The 13,964-nt window shown below is 49.7% G+C and overlaps 1 protein-coding gene across 4 annotated transcripts in view; it reads right to left on the minus strand.

The window, feature by feature from the left end:
* The window catches only part of Nrap (nebulin related anchoring protein), a 72,137-nt gene that overhangs the window by 8,618 nt on the left and 49,555 nt on the right, over positions 1-13,964 (minus strand). For all 4 annotated transcript variants that reach the window (XM_047552197.1, XM_047552194.1, XM_047552196.1 and 1 more), the window contains 7 exons: positions 12,429-12,626; positions 10,713-10,817; positions 9,387-9,485; positions 7,886-7,990; positions 7,442-7,549; positions 6,272-6,583; positions 397-501 (listed from right to left, as the gene is read on the minus strand). In XM_047552197.1, the coding sequence (XP_047408153.1) occupies positions 397-501; positions 6,272-6,583; positions 7,442-7,549; positions 7,886-7,990; positions 9,387-9,485; positions 10,713-10,817; positions 12,429-12,626 (1,032 nt within the window). The remainder of the gene's footprint in view (positions 1-396; positions 502-6,271; positions 6,584-7,441; positions 7,550-7,885; positions 7,991-9,386; positions 9,486-10,712; positions 10,818-12,428; positions 12,627-13,964) is intronic.

Genomic DNA, 13,964 nt, shown 5'->3' on the forward strand with positions numbered 1-13,964 from the left:
TCCAGGTCACCAACCTGGAGGTGAGTTCAGGTGATGTCACTCTCTGTGTGCAACCTTTAGCACTATCTGAAGTCAGACGGTCTCTGCACACTGCACACTAAGAGTCAACTCAATGGGTAGGTGCAAGCTTCTGACCTCCCAATAGAAATAATGGGCCATTTGAGATCACAATTGTACGTACTGTATTTGCTGAGAACCATCTCCTGTGTTTGCCTTTAGTTCCCCAATAGTGAATTCATTTGGTGGGAAATCTCATTCTGTTTTAGGATTTTGTTGCAAATGGTCCCAGAAAAACACTGGGAATCCAGCTGCCCTGGATTTCTCTTGGAATCTCCATTCATCAACAGGTTCTCTCTTCAAAGAAAAGTTATTCTGGTAGGGACAGGTTGATGGTACCTCGCTGATGAGTTCTCCGGCCTTCTTTGCGCTCTCTATCTGTGGGGATCTCAGCGCCAGCCATCCTGTCCCCTTCATGCCCATCAGGTCTGACTTGTAGCGAAACTGCAGAAAGAAAATCGTGGGCTTCCTCAGAAGAGTGCCTAAGACTATTAGGGCATTTCCAGAAGGTCCTTGACTTGCAGTGGCATTTGAAGTAAGGCTTCCTTAAAACGGGCCAGCCCCTTCATCGGGAGCCTGTGCTGCATGTCCTCAAGTTCAGTCGTTTGCATTGTACATTCTGCCAGGAGTTAGATAATGAATACTGCACATGATACAAGAAGCCCCACCAGCAGGGTCTTCAGTCAAAGATGATGGTTTCTGGGAACTCTCACTTAAAGCAAGAGCTGAGACATGTGCTCAAATCCAGGCATCAGCCGGGATACTTTTTTCCATTCTGCAAGGGAGACCGCTGACCACCTGCCCAACTAGAATTTCTCCACACACTGCTGAGTTGATAAAAGCACCCTGAGTCCAGATCAGACCTGCTGTGACTCGGAGCAAATCACTTTACCAAAATGTGACTCAGTTTCTCTCTGTGACACTGGAAGGTCATGACAACCCCTCTATTCTCATGGAGTACATGCGAGTACTTAGGGACAAGAGCCAGTTAGATTTTTGTTCTGTGGTAGCAACAGTGAAGGGGACAGGAGTCAATTAAAGCAGGATTTTAAAAACTGAATCAAATTTAGATATGACCGGCTTAGAGTAAGCCATTTTAATTCTTAAAGCCTCAGTTTACCTCCCCCTGCTGGGACTCAGTATGATTTGCTTATATTGCAAGAATGGGCTAGACTTTGTCCTCTTTCTTCATTTTAAGGACTCAGAAGATTAGGACCACAGCACCATTCCTGGGAGAAAAGAAGAGGTGCTTTTAAGACAATGGGTTGATTAGGAGCCCCCCAAAACATCAAACCTTATGACAGTTCCTTGATCTACCCACCATTACCTTCAATGAGACAGTCACCCGCACGCCTTTCTTCTTCCCTTTATGGAAATCAGGCATTTTTAAAGGTGGAAAAGCCTCTCTAAGGAAATCTAAAATTTGGGTCTAAACGAAGTTGATGGCATTTCTCTAATTTAGATATAAGCTCTGCCGTAACGCAAAATATCACTCCGGAAATCAGCCTCTCGGCCTTTTTAGTTTCCTTTCATTTCAGGATTCACAGCGCTCCTCACAGCTGGCCTCAAAGACAGTCCGTTTCTGATCTACTGTCTGCTGGCTAATGCCCCTGTGCCAATTCGACTCTGCTTTCCAACTGGCGGAGGGAGACATCACTCAGGCTGGGGAGCAGGTTTCAAAACCCCATGTCAGGAAGATTGCTTTTTATACCGCGATCTTTCAGTCTACACCGGCAAAGCTTTTGCCTTCGACTCTGATAAAGAACAGAGAAAATTGGATACATTTCTAAGTTGGAGAGAATAATCCTACAGGGCCTCTTCACAGCCAGGCCTTGCTCCTTTCATAAGCCAGATGAAGTGGGGAGCGCTCTTTCAACTCGCCTTTTGTTGAGCTGAACAGTAGGATCGCAGGTAAGTCAGAAAGCAAGATGCAGGTTCCCCAAAGATCTGACTGCACCTCAGACTCTCTTATAAATGGATCGTCTATTGAAATCTCAGCTCGCAGCCCAGCTTTGACTATTCACGCAGACCCTAAAAACAACACACCTGCCCCAGACTTCAGGATAAAAGAGGGGAGAGGGCGGGGAGTGGGGAAGAATCAGCTACCCAAAGAGGATTTCAGAGAATGAGCCTAAGATAATAATAGACCTTCCCAAACTGTCCAACCGAATCTGGCTTCAGCCAACAGCAGACTAGCTCTTTTCCTTACATATGCTAAGACCTGGAAGCCACCTGCAGAGTCATAAGTGGGGCTGGGGTCACCCCCATTTTGGAGCATTATATTGCAAATATACTAGCTGCAACATTCAGTCTCTGAGTTGTGATGAACCTGTGAGTGAATGACGTAAGCGACTGCACCCAGGAGGTGCCTACAGGAAGGGGTATATTGTATTAATTAGACATCGTCATCGTCCTGTTGTGTGTAGCAGGGCTTGCTCTAGACTCACTACCTCATTCCCCCTTACACCATCCTGCAAAGGAAGGGTTCTTGTTCTCATTTGCAGAACAAGTTGGGTGTGCACTCTGGGTAGATATGATGGTTGGGATCTGGAATGTCCCCCCAAAAGCTCTCATGTATTGAAAGTATGGTCCCCAAATTCAGGGGTGGGGCTTTTAGGCAAAGATTGAATCACAGGGGCTCTGACGTCATCAGTGAATTAATCCATTCGAAGGATTAATCCATTAATAACCACATGGACTAGGGAGGTGGGACCTAGTTGGGGGAAATAGGTCACTGGAGTGTCCCTGGAAGGGTTTCTCTTCTCCCTGGCCCTTTCCTCTCTCTGTTTTCTAGCTGCCATGTACTAAAAGTTTTCCTCTGCCATACCCTTCCGCCATGATGTTTCTGTAATGGAACCAGCTACCCATGGACTGAGACCTCTGAAACCACAAGCCAAAGTAAATCTTTCCTCCTCTAAGTTGTTTTTGTCAGGTATTTTGGTCACAGGAACAAAAATCTGACTAACTCGGTAGGCCATACTTGTAGCCAGGAGCACAGGCTCAGAAGCCAGAGAATGTGGGTTCAAAGTCCAACCTCATGGGGAAGTCAAAGAGACTGAACCAGGAGTCAAGAGAATAGAGCTGGACTCCTGTTCACCTCCTCCTAGCAGTATGGTCTTGAGCAAGTCACTTCCCTGCCAGCCTGTGACATAGGGCATTAATGAGATTATGCGTGCTTTACTGCTGCATCTGTAAAGAGAGGAGTAATACTAGTACCTATCTAGATCTTAAATAAGATTGTGCAAAATATTTATACTAATGCCAGCCCAGGGTAAGGGCTCCACACATCTTAGCTATTGTTAGTACTGTTGTTTCTGATGCGGAAGCTGAAACCTGGAGAGTTTTAGGAGTCCTCCCAAGTACACACACCTGGAAAGGATGGGCCATGTGCTTTTCAGGACCCCCTCTGGTCCCAGCATGGGATCATGGAGTGAGTATGGGATAGCTGACTTGGAAAGGCCCAGGGAGGTGGTAGGACTAGCATGTGTCCATGATGGACGTTGCCAGGGCCAGCCTGGGTGTCTCGGGAGCTCCTGACAGGGGCAATCATGCCTTGGGGAGCTCAGCCCCAGCAGCAGACACCTTAGCCCCCGCTGGCCCCTTGCGATGCCTTCCTTCTGGCCTGGATGGGAGCGGGCAGGAGCAGCAGCTCAATGAGGAGAGTCCTCCCCAGACTGACAGGTCGAGGGACCTCCCATAACACTGGTTTCCTTTTCTACATAATATAACTACATGAAATTGATTTTTTTTTTATAACAACAACAATAAAGCTGAAGGCTCAAAAGCAGCTGGACATTTCAAGGTCTACTGTTCAAACTATCCTGGAATCAAGCCTCCCAAATTAACCCATTTATAGTCAAGAGACAGTGCATATAGCATAACATGGTAGTTCAAATTTTTAAGCAATAAATTCTTAGCCTTCGAAAATTTAATACAGACCCTGGTCTTAAAAGCCAGTATGAGATTGCCAACTCCTGTTTCTCCTGTTTTGATTATGTCCCATTATTTCGGTGTTAACATTTCCTTTCTATTTAGAAAGAACAGTGACATAAATCATACCTTCAGCTAACATTTAGGGTTTTTTTTTTTTTTTCCTTTTCCTTACTTAGTAAAACAATATATGACATTATATTTGACCCTGCCATTTAAAAAAAATAAACATTTTTCTATGAATCCCAAAAATCTGAAGTCATGGATCAGATCAAACCTCTTTGCTTCTCCAGTGTAGAGATGGAGGCCTGGTAAGTGAAGTGGCTGCTCAAGGACAGCAAAGGACAAAGCAGCTTCCCACACACATCTTCTGCTCAGCCCAGCATCCTCGCCTCTCCCAGGCAGCCTGAGTCTTCCCTAAGTGCCTGTCCTGTCTCAGCAGTTTATTTTCTCCCAAGAAGTAAACCATTGAGCAGAGTGTTCCTAGTTAGGCACTGGAGAGTCACATGTTAAGTTTTTCATGGGGGGAGGGGACAGTTCTCAGGGTCACCTGCAAGTGGTGGGAGGACCCTGGGAGTGGAAGTTGGCGGCAAGTAAAAATCCCCTTTGTGGGACCCGGTGGTTCTGCCTGCTCCACACTCTCCCCAGTGGTGAACGATGTGATACTGCAAATCATGATGACTAATATAATGAGTTAATAACACTGTTACTCTAACAATTAATAACCAAGTATGTGTTCATAACACCCCCTTAGTGCTTTATCTAATTAAACTTAAGAGCAGGCATTATTGCCCTGAAGGCCCCCAGGACTGGAAGCACAGTGGAGGGAACATTTTAGAACAGCTACACTGTCCAGTGGCTATGGGCCACACACCATGCTAAGTGCTTCCCACAAACCAAGTCTCAACCGACAACCCGATTCTCAACAAGGGCTAATTTTGTCCCCCAGGAACATTTGGCAATATTTGGAGACCTTTCTGATTGGTGCTCTCAGCAACCAGAGGATAGAACAAGGGATATTGCACACGAGACAGTCCCCACCACAGAGGACTATCTGGCCTGAAACGTCACAAGTGTAAATGCTGGGAAACCTTGGTGCACATGGTAAGGGCTCTGTGCCAATGGACAGGGGTCACACTCTAAAGCAGGAGCCCCTTCCCACTAGGGATGCAGTGAGGCCTGGAGAGACGATGCAGGGCACCGTGCCTGTCACCCTGCACACCTGCATAAGCACAGGCAATGGTCACGTTGTCATCATTACTAAGTTCCAAGTCATGGTTCCCACGTCCAAGGTTTGGCAAGGGGAGGGACTGCCAAGCTCAGCCAGGCAGGGAATAGGAGCTGGGATTTGCATCTCAGGAATCATGACATGGGAGGGACTGGTCCCCCTGCCACCTGCTCAGTGTCCTTGCTCAGGGCAGGACCTCACCTTTCTGGGCTTCAGGGTCTACACTGTCCCATAAGGGGCATGACATGCTGTTTTGGGCTCCCTCCAAGGGAGCAGGAGGGCTCAGAAAGTGGGTTCTAGAGCCCGCCTTTCCTTAGCACCACTCTCATCCCCTCATTTATAGGGTCGGAGTGACATCTGTCCCCACCTTGGAGCTGTGGCAATAATGAAAGCATGGGCAGCAGCCGGCAGGTGTCCACTGAGCCTGCATTATTCACGTATCCTCGCCTCCTTCCCTCCCGTGCTCAGCCTGGCCCCAGTGCTCTCCGACCCCAATGCCCATGACACCCTCTGCTTGCTTCCCTCTGGTCTCAAATATACCAAGGCTGCTCCTGCCAGGACCCCGGCCTTTGAACTTGCTGTTCCATTTGCCTAGAACTCTCTATTCCCGTCTCTCATCTCCTTTAGGCCTTTGTTCAAATGTCACCTATCCAAGAATACCCTGATGCCGTTTTTTAAATTGCACGTGTGCAGGTACACACACATCCACGCCCCCTTCTGCACTCCCCGGACCCATTTGTCTCTGTAGCATGTCGCCATCTGACTTGCTATGGATTTTCCTCATCAGTCATGGTCTAGCTCCTTCCAGGAGAAGCCGAGTCCCATTAGCATGAGATATTTTTTCTTTCCGCTGTATTCCCAGGGCCTAGCAGAGTGCCTGGTATATAGTAGGTGCTCAGCAATACTGGCTGAATGATTAAATGATGGATTTCAACAAAGATGAAGAAAGTCACTGGGACTGCAGGGTCTAAAAGGCCAAGGAGGGGGCAGTGATTTATACCTGGGCATGATGGGAGGGGGAGGGAGGGGCTGGTTAGCGCTGCACAAGGCGCCTACCTCACTCTGCAGGGCGTGGGCTTTCTTGGCCCAGGCCATCTTCAAGTCCTCAGGCAGCGCCGTGAACTCATGGTACTGAGTCCTGTAGTCATGGTCACTGGCCAGGGCCTGGGCCTTCCTGGCGTGGACCAAGTGAACCATGTCCATGGGTAGGTGGCACTGGGCTTGGCTGCCGGCCGCCTCCCTCTTGTACTGATGCTCACTTTGCAGCTGGCCCATGAGGCGGCAGTGCCGCAGCCGGGGGTCATCGCTTACGCTGCGGACCCCGATGAGCTTCCCTCGCTCCTTCACAAAGTCGTGTCTGTAGAGAAACTGGAAAGCAGCACCTGCTGGTCAGGCTCTGTACGCAGCTGCTTCAATTCCATCTGTGCTGTGTGGCAGACCCTAGAAAAATGACCTCTCAGGAGGCGGTGATGATTATAGAGCCACCAGGGTGGGGCTGGCCTGAGAGCATGCCTTCCTCCCTGGGGGAGGAACAATTAAAACATTGCTCCGTCTTTCCATCTCATTAGAATCAGATCCCCAGAACCAAAGCAAGGGCCCCACTCCCCTTACGTGTCCTGTGGCCAAACGGAATTTATCAAAAAGGGTAAAAGAGAAACTCGTGCTTCATCTGTTTGCACTTGGCAAAACATTAAACCCAAAAGACGGGATCCATGTATTTGAAGTCCACGTTTTCTGTGATTTGTTTGTGGGAAAGAGAAAGTCACCTTCATGTCCCAAAGCTATGGACGTTATCAACAGAGTGGCTGCAACGCAGCTGGCAAACCCTAACACGGTGGCAGGAAACTTCAGGAAGCCAAGGGGAAGGCATTTCATGGCTGTCTGGCCCTCTCTGAGGAGTTCCAGTTCCAATTCTGGGTGGGGTTACAAAACAAGCAGGTCATACATTACGGGGGTCCCTAGACTGACTGGACTTTGAAATCAGAAATAAATCGTGAGCGTCTTCCTGCTGGAGACCGTTGCCTGCACATAGCTCCTGATTCGCAAAGCATCTCTTTCCCTCCCCTCTGTCAAAGGATCTTATTCATAACTAATATATTCTGCAGGTGACATCCTGTCTCTCATGGTTATAGATTTGCTTTAATTCCGGGAAATCAGCCACAGACATTGTTTTACATGAAGTTAACAGAGATTAGGCAAGATGGAAGGTCAGAACATTCCACTCACATCGCTGGCGATGTCCCCAGAGGCCCGTGCAGCCTGGAAGGGGAGCGCATCTATTGTCAGCTTGTAGCCCTGAGCACGGAGATGACGCCAAGACTCCTTGTATTTTGCCTAAAGTGGGAACACATGTACATCTTAAAAAAAAAAATTACATGAATCAGCGAACAAAGGCTACCCCTTTCATTTGTAGTACCTGGCTCCAGATTTCTGAGAAGGAAAGGCCCCCCTATTTGGCAAAGAAAAATCTCAGCACATCCCACGGCAGGCTCTAAGCACCCCTGTGCACGCGACGCATTTGGGGAAGGTAGGTGGGTTGAACAGGGGCATCTAAAACATGCATTTAAAAGAACTCCCCTGCATGCCAGGAAGGTCGCTGTCGGAGCTGGCCACAGACACAGGCACGCGTGGCTGGGAGCATGCTCAGGTGGAGCAGCAGGATGGGCTTACGTCGCTCAGGTTGGCTGCGTTTGTTTTCGCTCGGACGAACTCGGGCAGACCCAGGGTCATTGTGTACTGGTGTCTCGCATCCTCTCCAGCTGCTTTATAGAGACGCTGCCCCCAGCGGGGGGGAAAAAAAAAAGGAAAGGAAGATAAGTACTGCATGCTTCTGAGGTGCTGGACACCCCTCATTTGTAATTGGGCAAACCCAATAGCAGAAGGTCATTCGCTGTGCCCTGGGTACACCTGCAGCTAAGGGGAGAAGTTCCCTCCAATAGAAGCCTTCATGGGTAAATCAGTGAAATGAGAAGAATGTATAAGGAGCTGCTATTTTCTTTGCTCAAAAATAGGCCAGGGAATGACATAAACCTGGGAAAACTATAGACATTCCTCATGACACAGACCTTGTCCTTGAGAACAAAGCAGAAGATGATCCTATGACCTGGGAAATTTAGAAGAATCCCTGCCTGAAGGGAGGGGGCGCCCAGTCCTGGTGTGCGTCCTTTCCTAACACCCCGGGGTGCTCCCCATGAGCAGACTCAGCCAGGGCTGCCTGGGCTGGCCTCACCCCCCACAGAAGCATCGATCCTCATGATTGGAAAGGGGCTGGGGTTGCTGAGCTCTCCGAGACCAGAGGCCATCATAAAAGGCATCACTGTCCCATGGCACTCAGTTCACGAAGGAAGGAAGAAAGGTTCAATAAGAATTTTAAACTGATAACATCACTGTACAAGATCACGAATTCCACCTCTCCAGACTTCTTTTTCTCCTGCGCGCTTCTTACTTTTTGGCTTGGGTTGAAAGTGGAAAGGAACAGTATAAATCATATTCAACAGTCAAATTTCATCTGACTTAAAAGTCAGAGTTGGGGGAATTTTAAAATCTAAAGAAGATTCGACACTTCTGTCTCTGCTCAGCTCACCTGCGTCAAGCCCATGAAAGAACAAGTAGAAACCAGAGGGTGGGAAAGACAACTTATGGAAGGAGTTTCTTACTCCCACACCTCCCCTTTGCTAGCGACAGTGAAATGTGAGCCAGGTAAGTAGTGCGTGAGAAGGACAAGAGGCGAGGATCGGGAGGCTGACGAACCCTGACCTTGGGACCATCCGAGCACAACCACCATGAGAAGGACAATATGAAATCGGCTAGTTGATATTTGCCTAGATAGAAGACAGGAATTATAGACCAGAACTCCTCAGACTTTACTGTGCAAAAGAATCATCTGAGGCTCTTGTGACATAGCCTTGGGAGTCAGTTGCACCAGGGTGAGGCTGAGCACACTCAGGGGATGCTAAAGAGGCTGGTCCATGCCAGCCCCAAGGGAGCAAGACCACACACTAAGCCAGGTTTCCGACCTGGGCCTTCTTCCCTCTGGAAAGTATTTAGATTCTGTACGTAATGCTCTTTGCTTTCTAGACCTCCATACGAACACATGCTCTTCTTCCTCCCTCAGCCCATAAACATATTTTTAACCATCCAGCAGTCTTTAAAAAGCCATCCGAGAGCTTACCTCATTGGTAATCTGGCTGCTGAACTTCGCATGCAGGAGGTTGGGGGTGTCCGTCACGGCTGTGTACTTGAACGACCCGGGATGCTGACGGTATTTACTCTACATCCACACACGAGAAAGGAAGAAGAAGACTCCATGAGGTATAAACCCAGAGGAGAACCAGTTCTTTGAGTACTAGTTAAAGCTCTGTTTTGCAAAGGCTGCAAGCCTGTTGCTCCAGAATCCAGTCGGTCACCTTCTCTTGTGACCTCCCTACTGACTGGGATGAAGAAGCAGAGAGGAGGCGAGGATGGTGGACTGAACCAGACACTCATGCGTGGGAAGGGGAGAGCTAGGCCTTTGCCATGGAAACGAACATGACTATTTAAACTTGTTTGCTAATTTGCTCCCAAGCAGAGATCCGGTGTCCCTGTGCTTGAGGTTACACCAGTGCCCATTTAGCAGACTCAAACCATGCACCTGTGATGCCTCCCAGGATACCAGTAATCCCAGCTACTTGGGAGGCTGAGGCAGGAGGACCAGAAAGTCACTAGTGGGGTCCACGTCTCTGGGCTTTTTTTTAAAGCTCCAAACAGGGTCCTGATGCATCCTGAGCTTAAGAAACCTTCATTTTAGTGACCTCCTCGAAGAAACACAGCACAAACTGACTCTGATGGGAAGCACGCTGAGAGCCCGCTGGAGCTCTGCGGTTGCATGCTGACACCTTCCACTCCCATGCCTCCATGATGCACCCCGTCCTGACCTTGCATGCACTGTGGAAAGAAGTCCTGTGGCCATCTCAGGGGTGAGCTATATTGCCCAGGACTGCAGAAAGCTTAGAATTCTAGGAATTCCACTTTTTTTTTTTTAAACCAAGAAATTACCACCAATCTTGTAGTGATCCCTTCTTGTATAGCTGCCACACAAACAGTGCTTAGATTAGTGAGAGTCCTCACAAAAGCTAAATGGGGAGGAATGAGTATTCCCATTTGACTAAGAAACTGAGACTCAGAGAGAGCTGGTCACTGGTCTGGGGACACACAGCAAATGAGCACTGGTCTGGAATTTCAATCTCTTTATCTATTGGTCTCCAAAGCCTGTTGGCTTTGCATTGTACCACAGGGCCACTCTTCAAAGGAGCAGTGAATAATTGTTACATGTTAAGAGAGGAATTGACTCCATAGCCACAATGCCATCTTCAATGGCATCCAACTGGATGGAGAAACCAGTGAGGAGAGAAGCCAGGCAAGAGCCAGGCGAGGTGGTGAGCTGCCACTCTGACAGCTTAAGCTCCCACTGGCCTGACAGACCAGATGCCTCTCAGCCCCACCTGGGCCCCCCAGTCACCTCGCTGATGAGTTCAGAGGCCCTCTTTCTTCCTTCAATCTCTAAGGTGCCAGGAACGACGCAGGCAACACCTCGCATGAAGTTCAGGTCTGAGCGGTACAGATTCTGCAAGGAACAACCCAAAGAATCAGAAAAGCTGAACTCTCAGAACAAACGCAAGGAGAAGCCAAAGGTCTTGTGACATAGCATCTGTCATAATTAGAACTCAGGGCCGCGTCCGTCTCTCAGATACACTATACTCGGTGATCGCACTGATGCTTCTTGGTAAATGCTCATTAGTGGGGAGAATGTAGGTCAGAAGAAGATAATCTGCTGTCACTTGTCTCCGAGTAGCTGTGGTAGCGACGCTAGACAGATTTTTATTTTAATGTGGGCTATCAAAAAAATAAACGCTGGGGTGGATTGCGGGCAGGAAGTCAGTCGTTTTGGGGCACGTGTGCAAACAGCTTAACAGGTCTTCTAAAACAAAACCCAGCAGCAGCGGGCGCCATTAATTAATTATGGGTTAAGAAAGAACTAATAAACGAATCCAAAATACTCTGGCAAAGACCTGTCTGAGCCTGCCTGGATAGGGGCGAGTGTGTGCACCAGAGTGATTTGGGATGACAGTTTAAAGAGTCCCCAAAGTCACTCCCCTCAGCCAGCGAGGTGCCCCCTGGGCCTGCTGCCTTCCAATTGCCATCACAACAGGAGGCAGGGCAAGCGAGGGCTCTGTGTAAGTGACAGAGGCCCGGGATAAGCGTGGCAGCTCCCCCACACCTACAGCTGCTCTTGGGTTCCTGACAGTTGATGTCATTTAGTAAATACCGTACACAGACACAAGACTCCAAGGGACGACAGTACCAGACCGCTCAGCTGGCTGGCACTGCCAGACCAGGAACGGGGGTCCACGCGGCGCTCTGCCCTCCTGCGTGGGCCCGTTACCTGCAACCCTCAGAGCACTCATGCCTAGCGACCTGGGAAAGAAGGTGTGAGCAGAACAGCGGCTGCCTCTGCCTGGGGGCAGTGCCCGCTGCCTCTCCTCAGGAGCCAGCAAGTCCTCTGACACTGCCCCTCCCGGGCCTGCTGTGCTGGAGGAGCCTGAAGGAGCCTTGAAGGGACTCCTGGATCTCTGGGGCCCTGATTCCCCAGAACTTGCCCTGAGCTGGCTTCCCCTGGGTCAGTGTGATGGATGGGCTCTGAGCAGTGTCTACCAACACACTTTAGCCCGCCCCAGAAGAGGGGACGGGGCGCACCCAAAGGAACCCTCCATCCAATGTGTGGCCAGAGGCAAAGCCACTGGCAACTCCTGAACGTGAAAGTACATGGACCTGGAGGGCATCTCCACCCCTGAACCTCGAGTTCAAATCCAGCACCCCCACTTCTCAGGTGCAGCTGTGTGCTCTTGGGCAAACCATTTATCTTCCTCACACCTCACAGTGACTTCTCAACACCGTGGGGATGAAGACTGTCGATGCAGGGTTATTGTGAGCATTACATGAGAGATGTGTGAAAACACAGTGATTCGAATTCAGCAAAAACACTCAGTAAATGGTGGTGGTCCTCACTGATTCGTGTTATTATGCAGGAATTCATGGGTTGTGTTTCAGAAGAAGATGCGTATTTAGGATTCCCGATGTCTGCAGCCTTCACTGACCCATCAGGAGCCGCAGGTCACTGCCTGGAAGTCAGACCTGTGAGGGGAAGGGCCCAGAGGGACAGGCCAGGCCTCCTTACCTCGCTCTGCAACTTGTGAGCTTTCTTGGCACAGCTCAGCCTCAGGTCTTCTGCCAAGGACGTGTGCTGGGGGAGCGGATGTCTGTAGTCCTGGTCGCTGGCCAGGGTCTGAGCCTTCTTGGCATGCACCAGGGTTACCATGTCCAATGGCAGATGGAAGTGCGCCTTTGAGTGTTCAAAGCCTTTCTTGTAATTCACCTGGAGGAGCAAAGAGATCAACAGCGGCTATTTCAAAGCCACTACTTGCAACAGGACCATCAGCAAGAGCAACTGCAGTGCAACTGTCCCAGGTCAGCCCAGGGATGTTTCCGGTAGGGCTTGTGCTCCTGCCTTGTGGGGAAAGGCCTAGTAAGCAGGGCTCAGCTCCAGGTTCTGCGTTCACCACCCCCTAGCTCCTGGGGGTCACTGATCTGGGTAAAGAGGCCCACGGCTCCCCCGTTAGGGGAAAATACAAGGCCCAGATAGAATGTCAGTGACCCACTTGGCTCAATTCTTAAGATCTTCCCAATTTTTCAGAAGCATGAAGATGTGTGGCCACCCTGGACCCTGTCCACCTCTTACTCTTTTCCACATAATCCACTCAGGTTTGGGGTTTAGACACCAAGGGGTCCTCCTCTCACAGTAGCTAAGGAACAGCTTCCTCGAAAGATTAGGTGACCTCTGAGTCAATCTGAGAGCCAGGAGCCGTAGGGTGGATGCTTGGAGAGCCAGCCCTGAGGGATGGACATTCCCCCAAACCCAGTGCACATCCTGAGAGAGGAAGGGAAGGTCATTCCAGACCACTGGCTGCACACCATCCTGGGAGGAGCTGCTGGACGTTCTGTGAAACTCACCCAGGGACTTCTTGGGAGTCAGGTGCATAAACACCACCTTTTTGTCCTCTTCCTCCTCCTCCCCCACCTTTCCCATTGACTCCTGAAGCACCAGCCACTCAACCCTAACTTTCCACTCCTACCTCCACTGGTCCTGCCTTTACCCTGCACCACAGTCACAGTACAAAAAGCAGGGGGAGGTGTTAGAAGTGGGGAAACTGAGGCAGAGAATAAAATGGCAAAGAACATGTGAAGCTGTGGAAAGGGTACAAGACATAGAGTCGGCTGCACTTCCTGGTCTTGCCCCTCTCTAGTTGACCTTAAGCAAGGGACTGAACCACTCAGTCTCTAATTATGGTTTGGATATGAGGTGTCCCCAAAAAGCTCCTGTATTAATGCAGGAATATTCAGAGAAGAAATGACTGGATTGTGAGAGGTGAAAAGGTGAGATTATGAGAGTTATACCCTTATCCATTCATCTGAGCTTGGTCTAACTGGGTGGTCACTGTAGGTGGGGCATGGCAGGAAGAGGCAGGTCACTGCAGGTGAGCCCTGGAAGGGTGCATCTTCCCTGTGGTCCTGTTCCCCCTGCTCTCTTTCTGTTTTCTGGCTGCCATGAATGGAGCAGAGCTCGTCCATCAAACCCCTCCGCCATGATTCTCTCCCTCATCTTCAGCTCAGAGCAACGGATTTGACCGACCATGGACTGAACCTCTGAACTGTG

The sequence above is a fragment of the Sciurus carolinensis genome, chromosome 5 (assembly GCF_902686445.1).
Source record: "Sciurus carolinensis chromosome 5, mSciCar1.2, whole genome shotgun sequence".
NCBI lineage: Eukaryota > Metazoa > Chordata > Mammalia > Rodentia > Sciuridae > Sciurus > Sciurus carolinensis.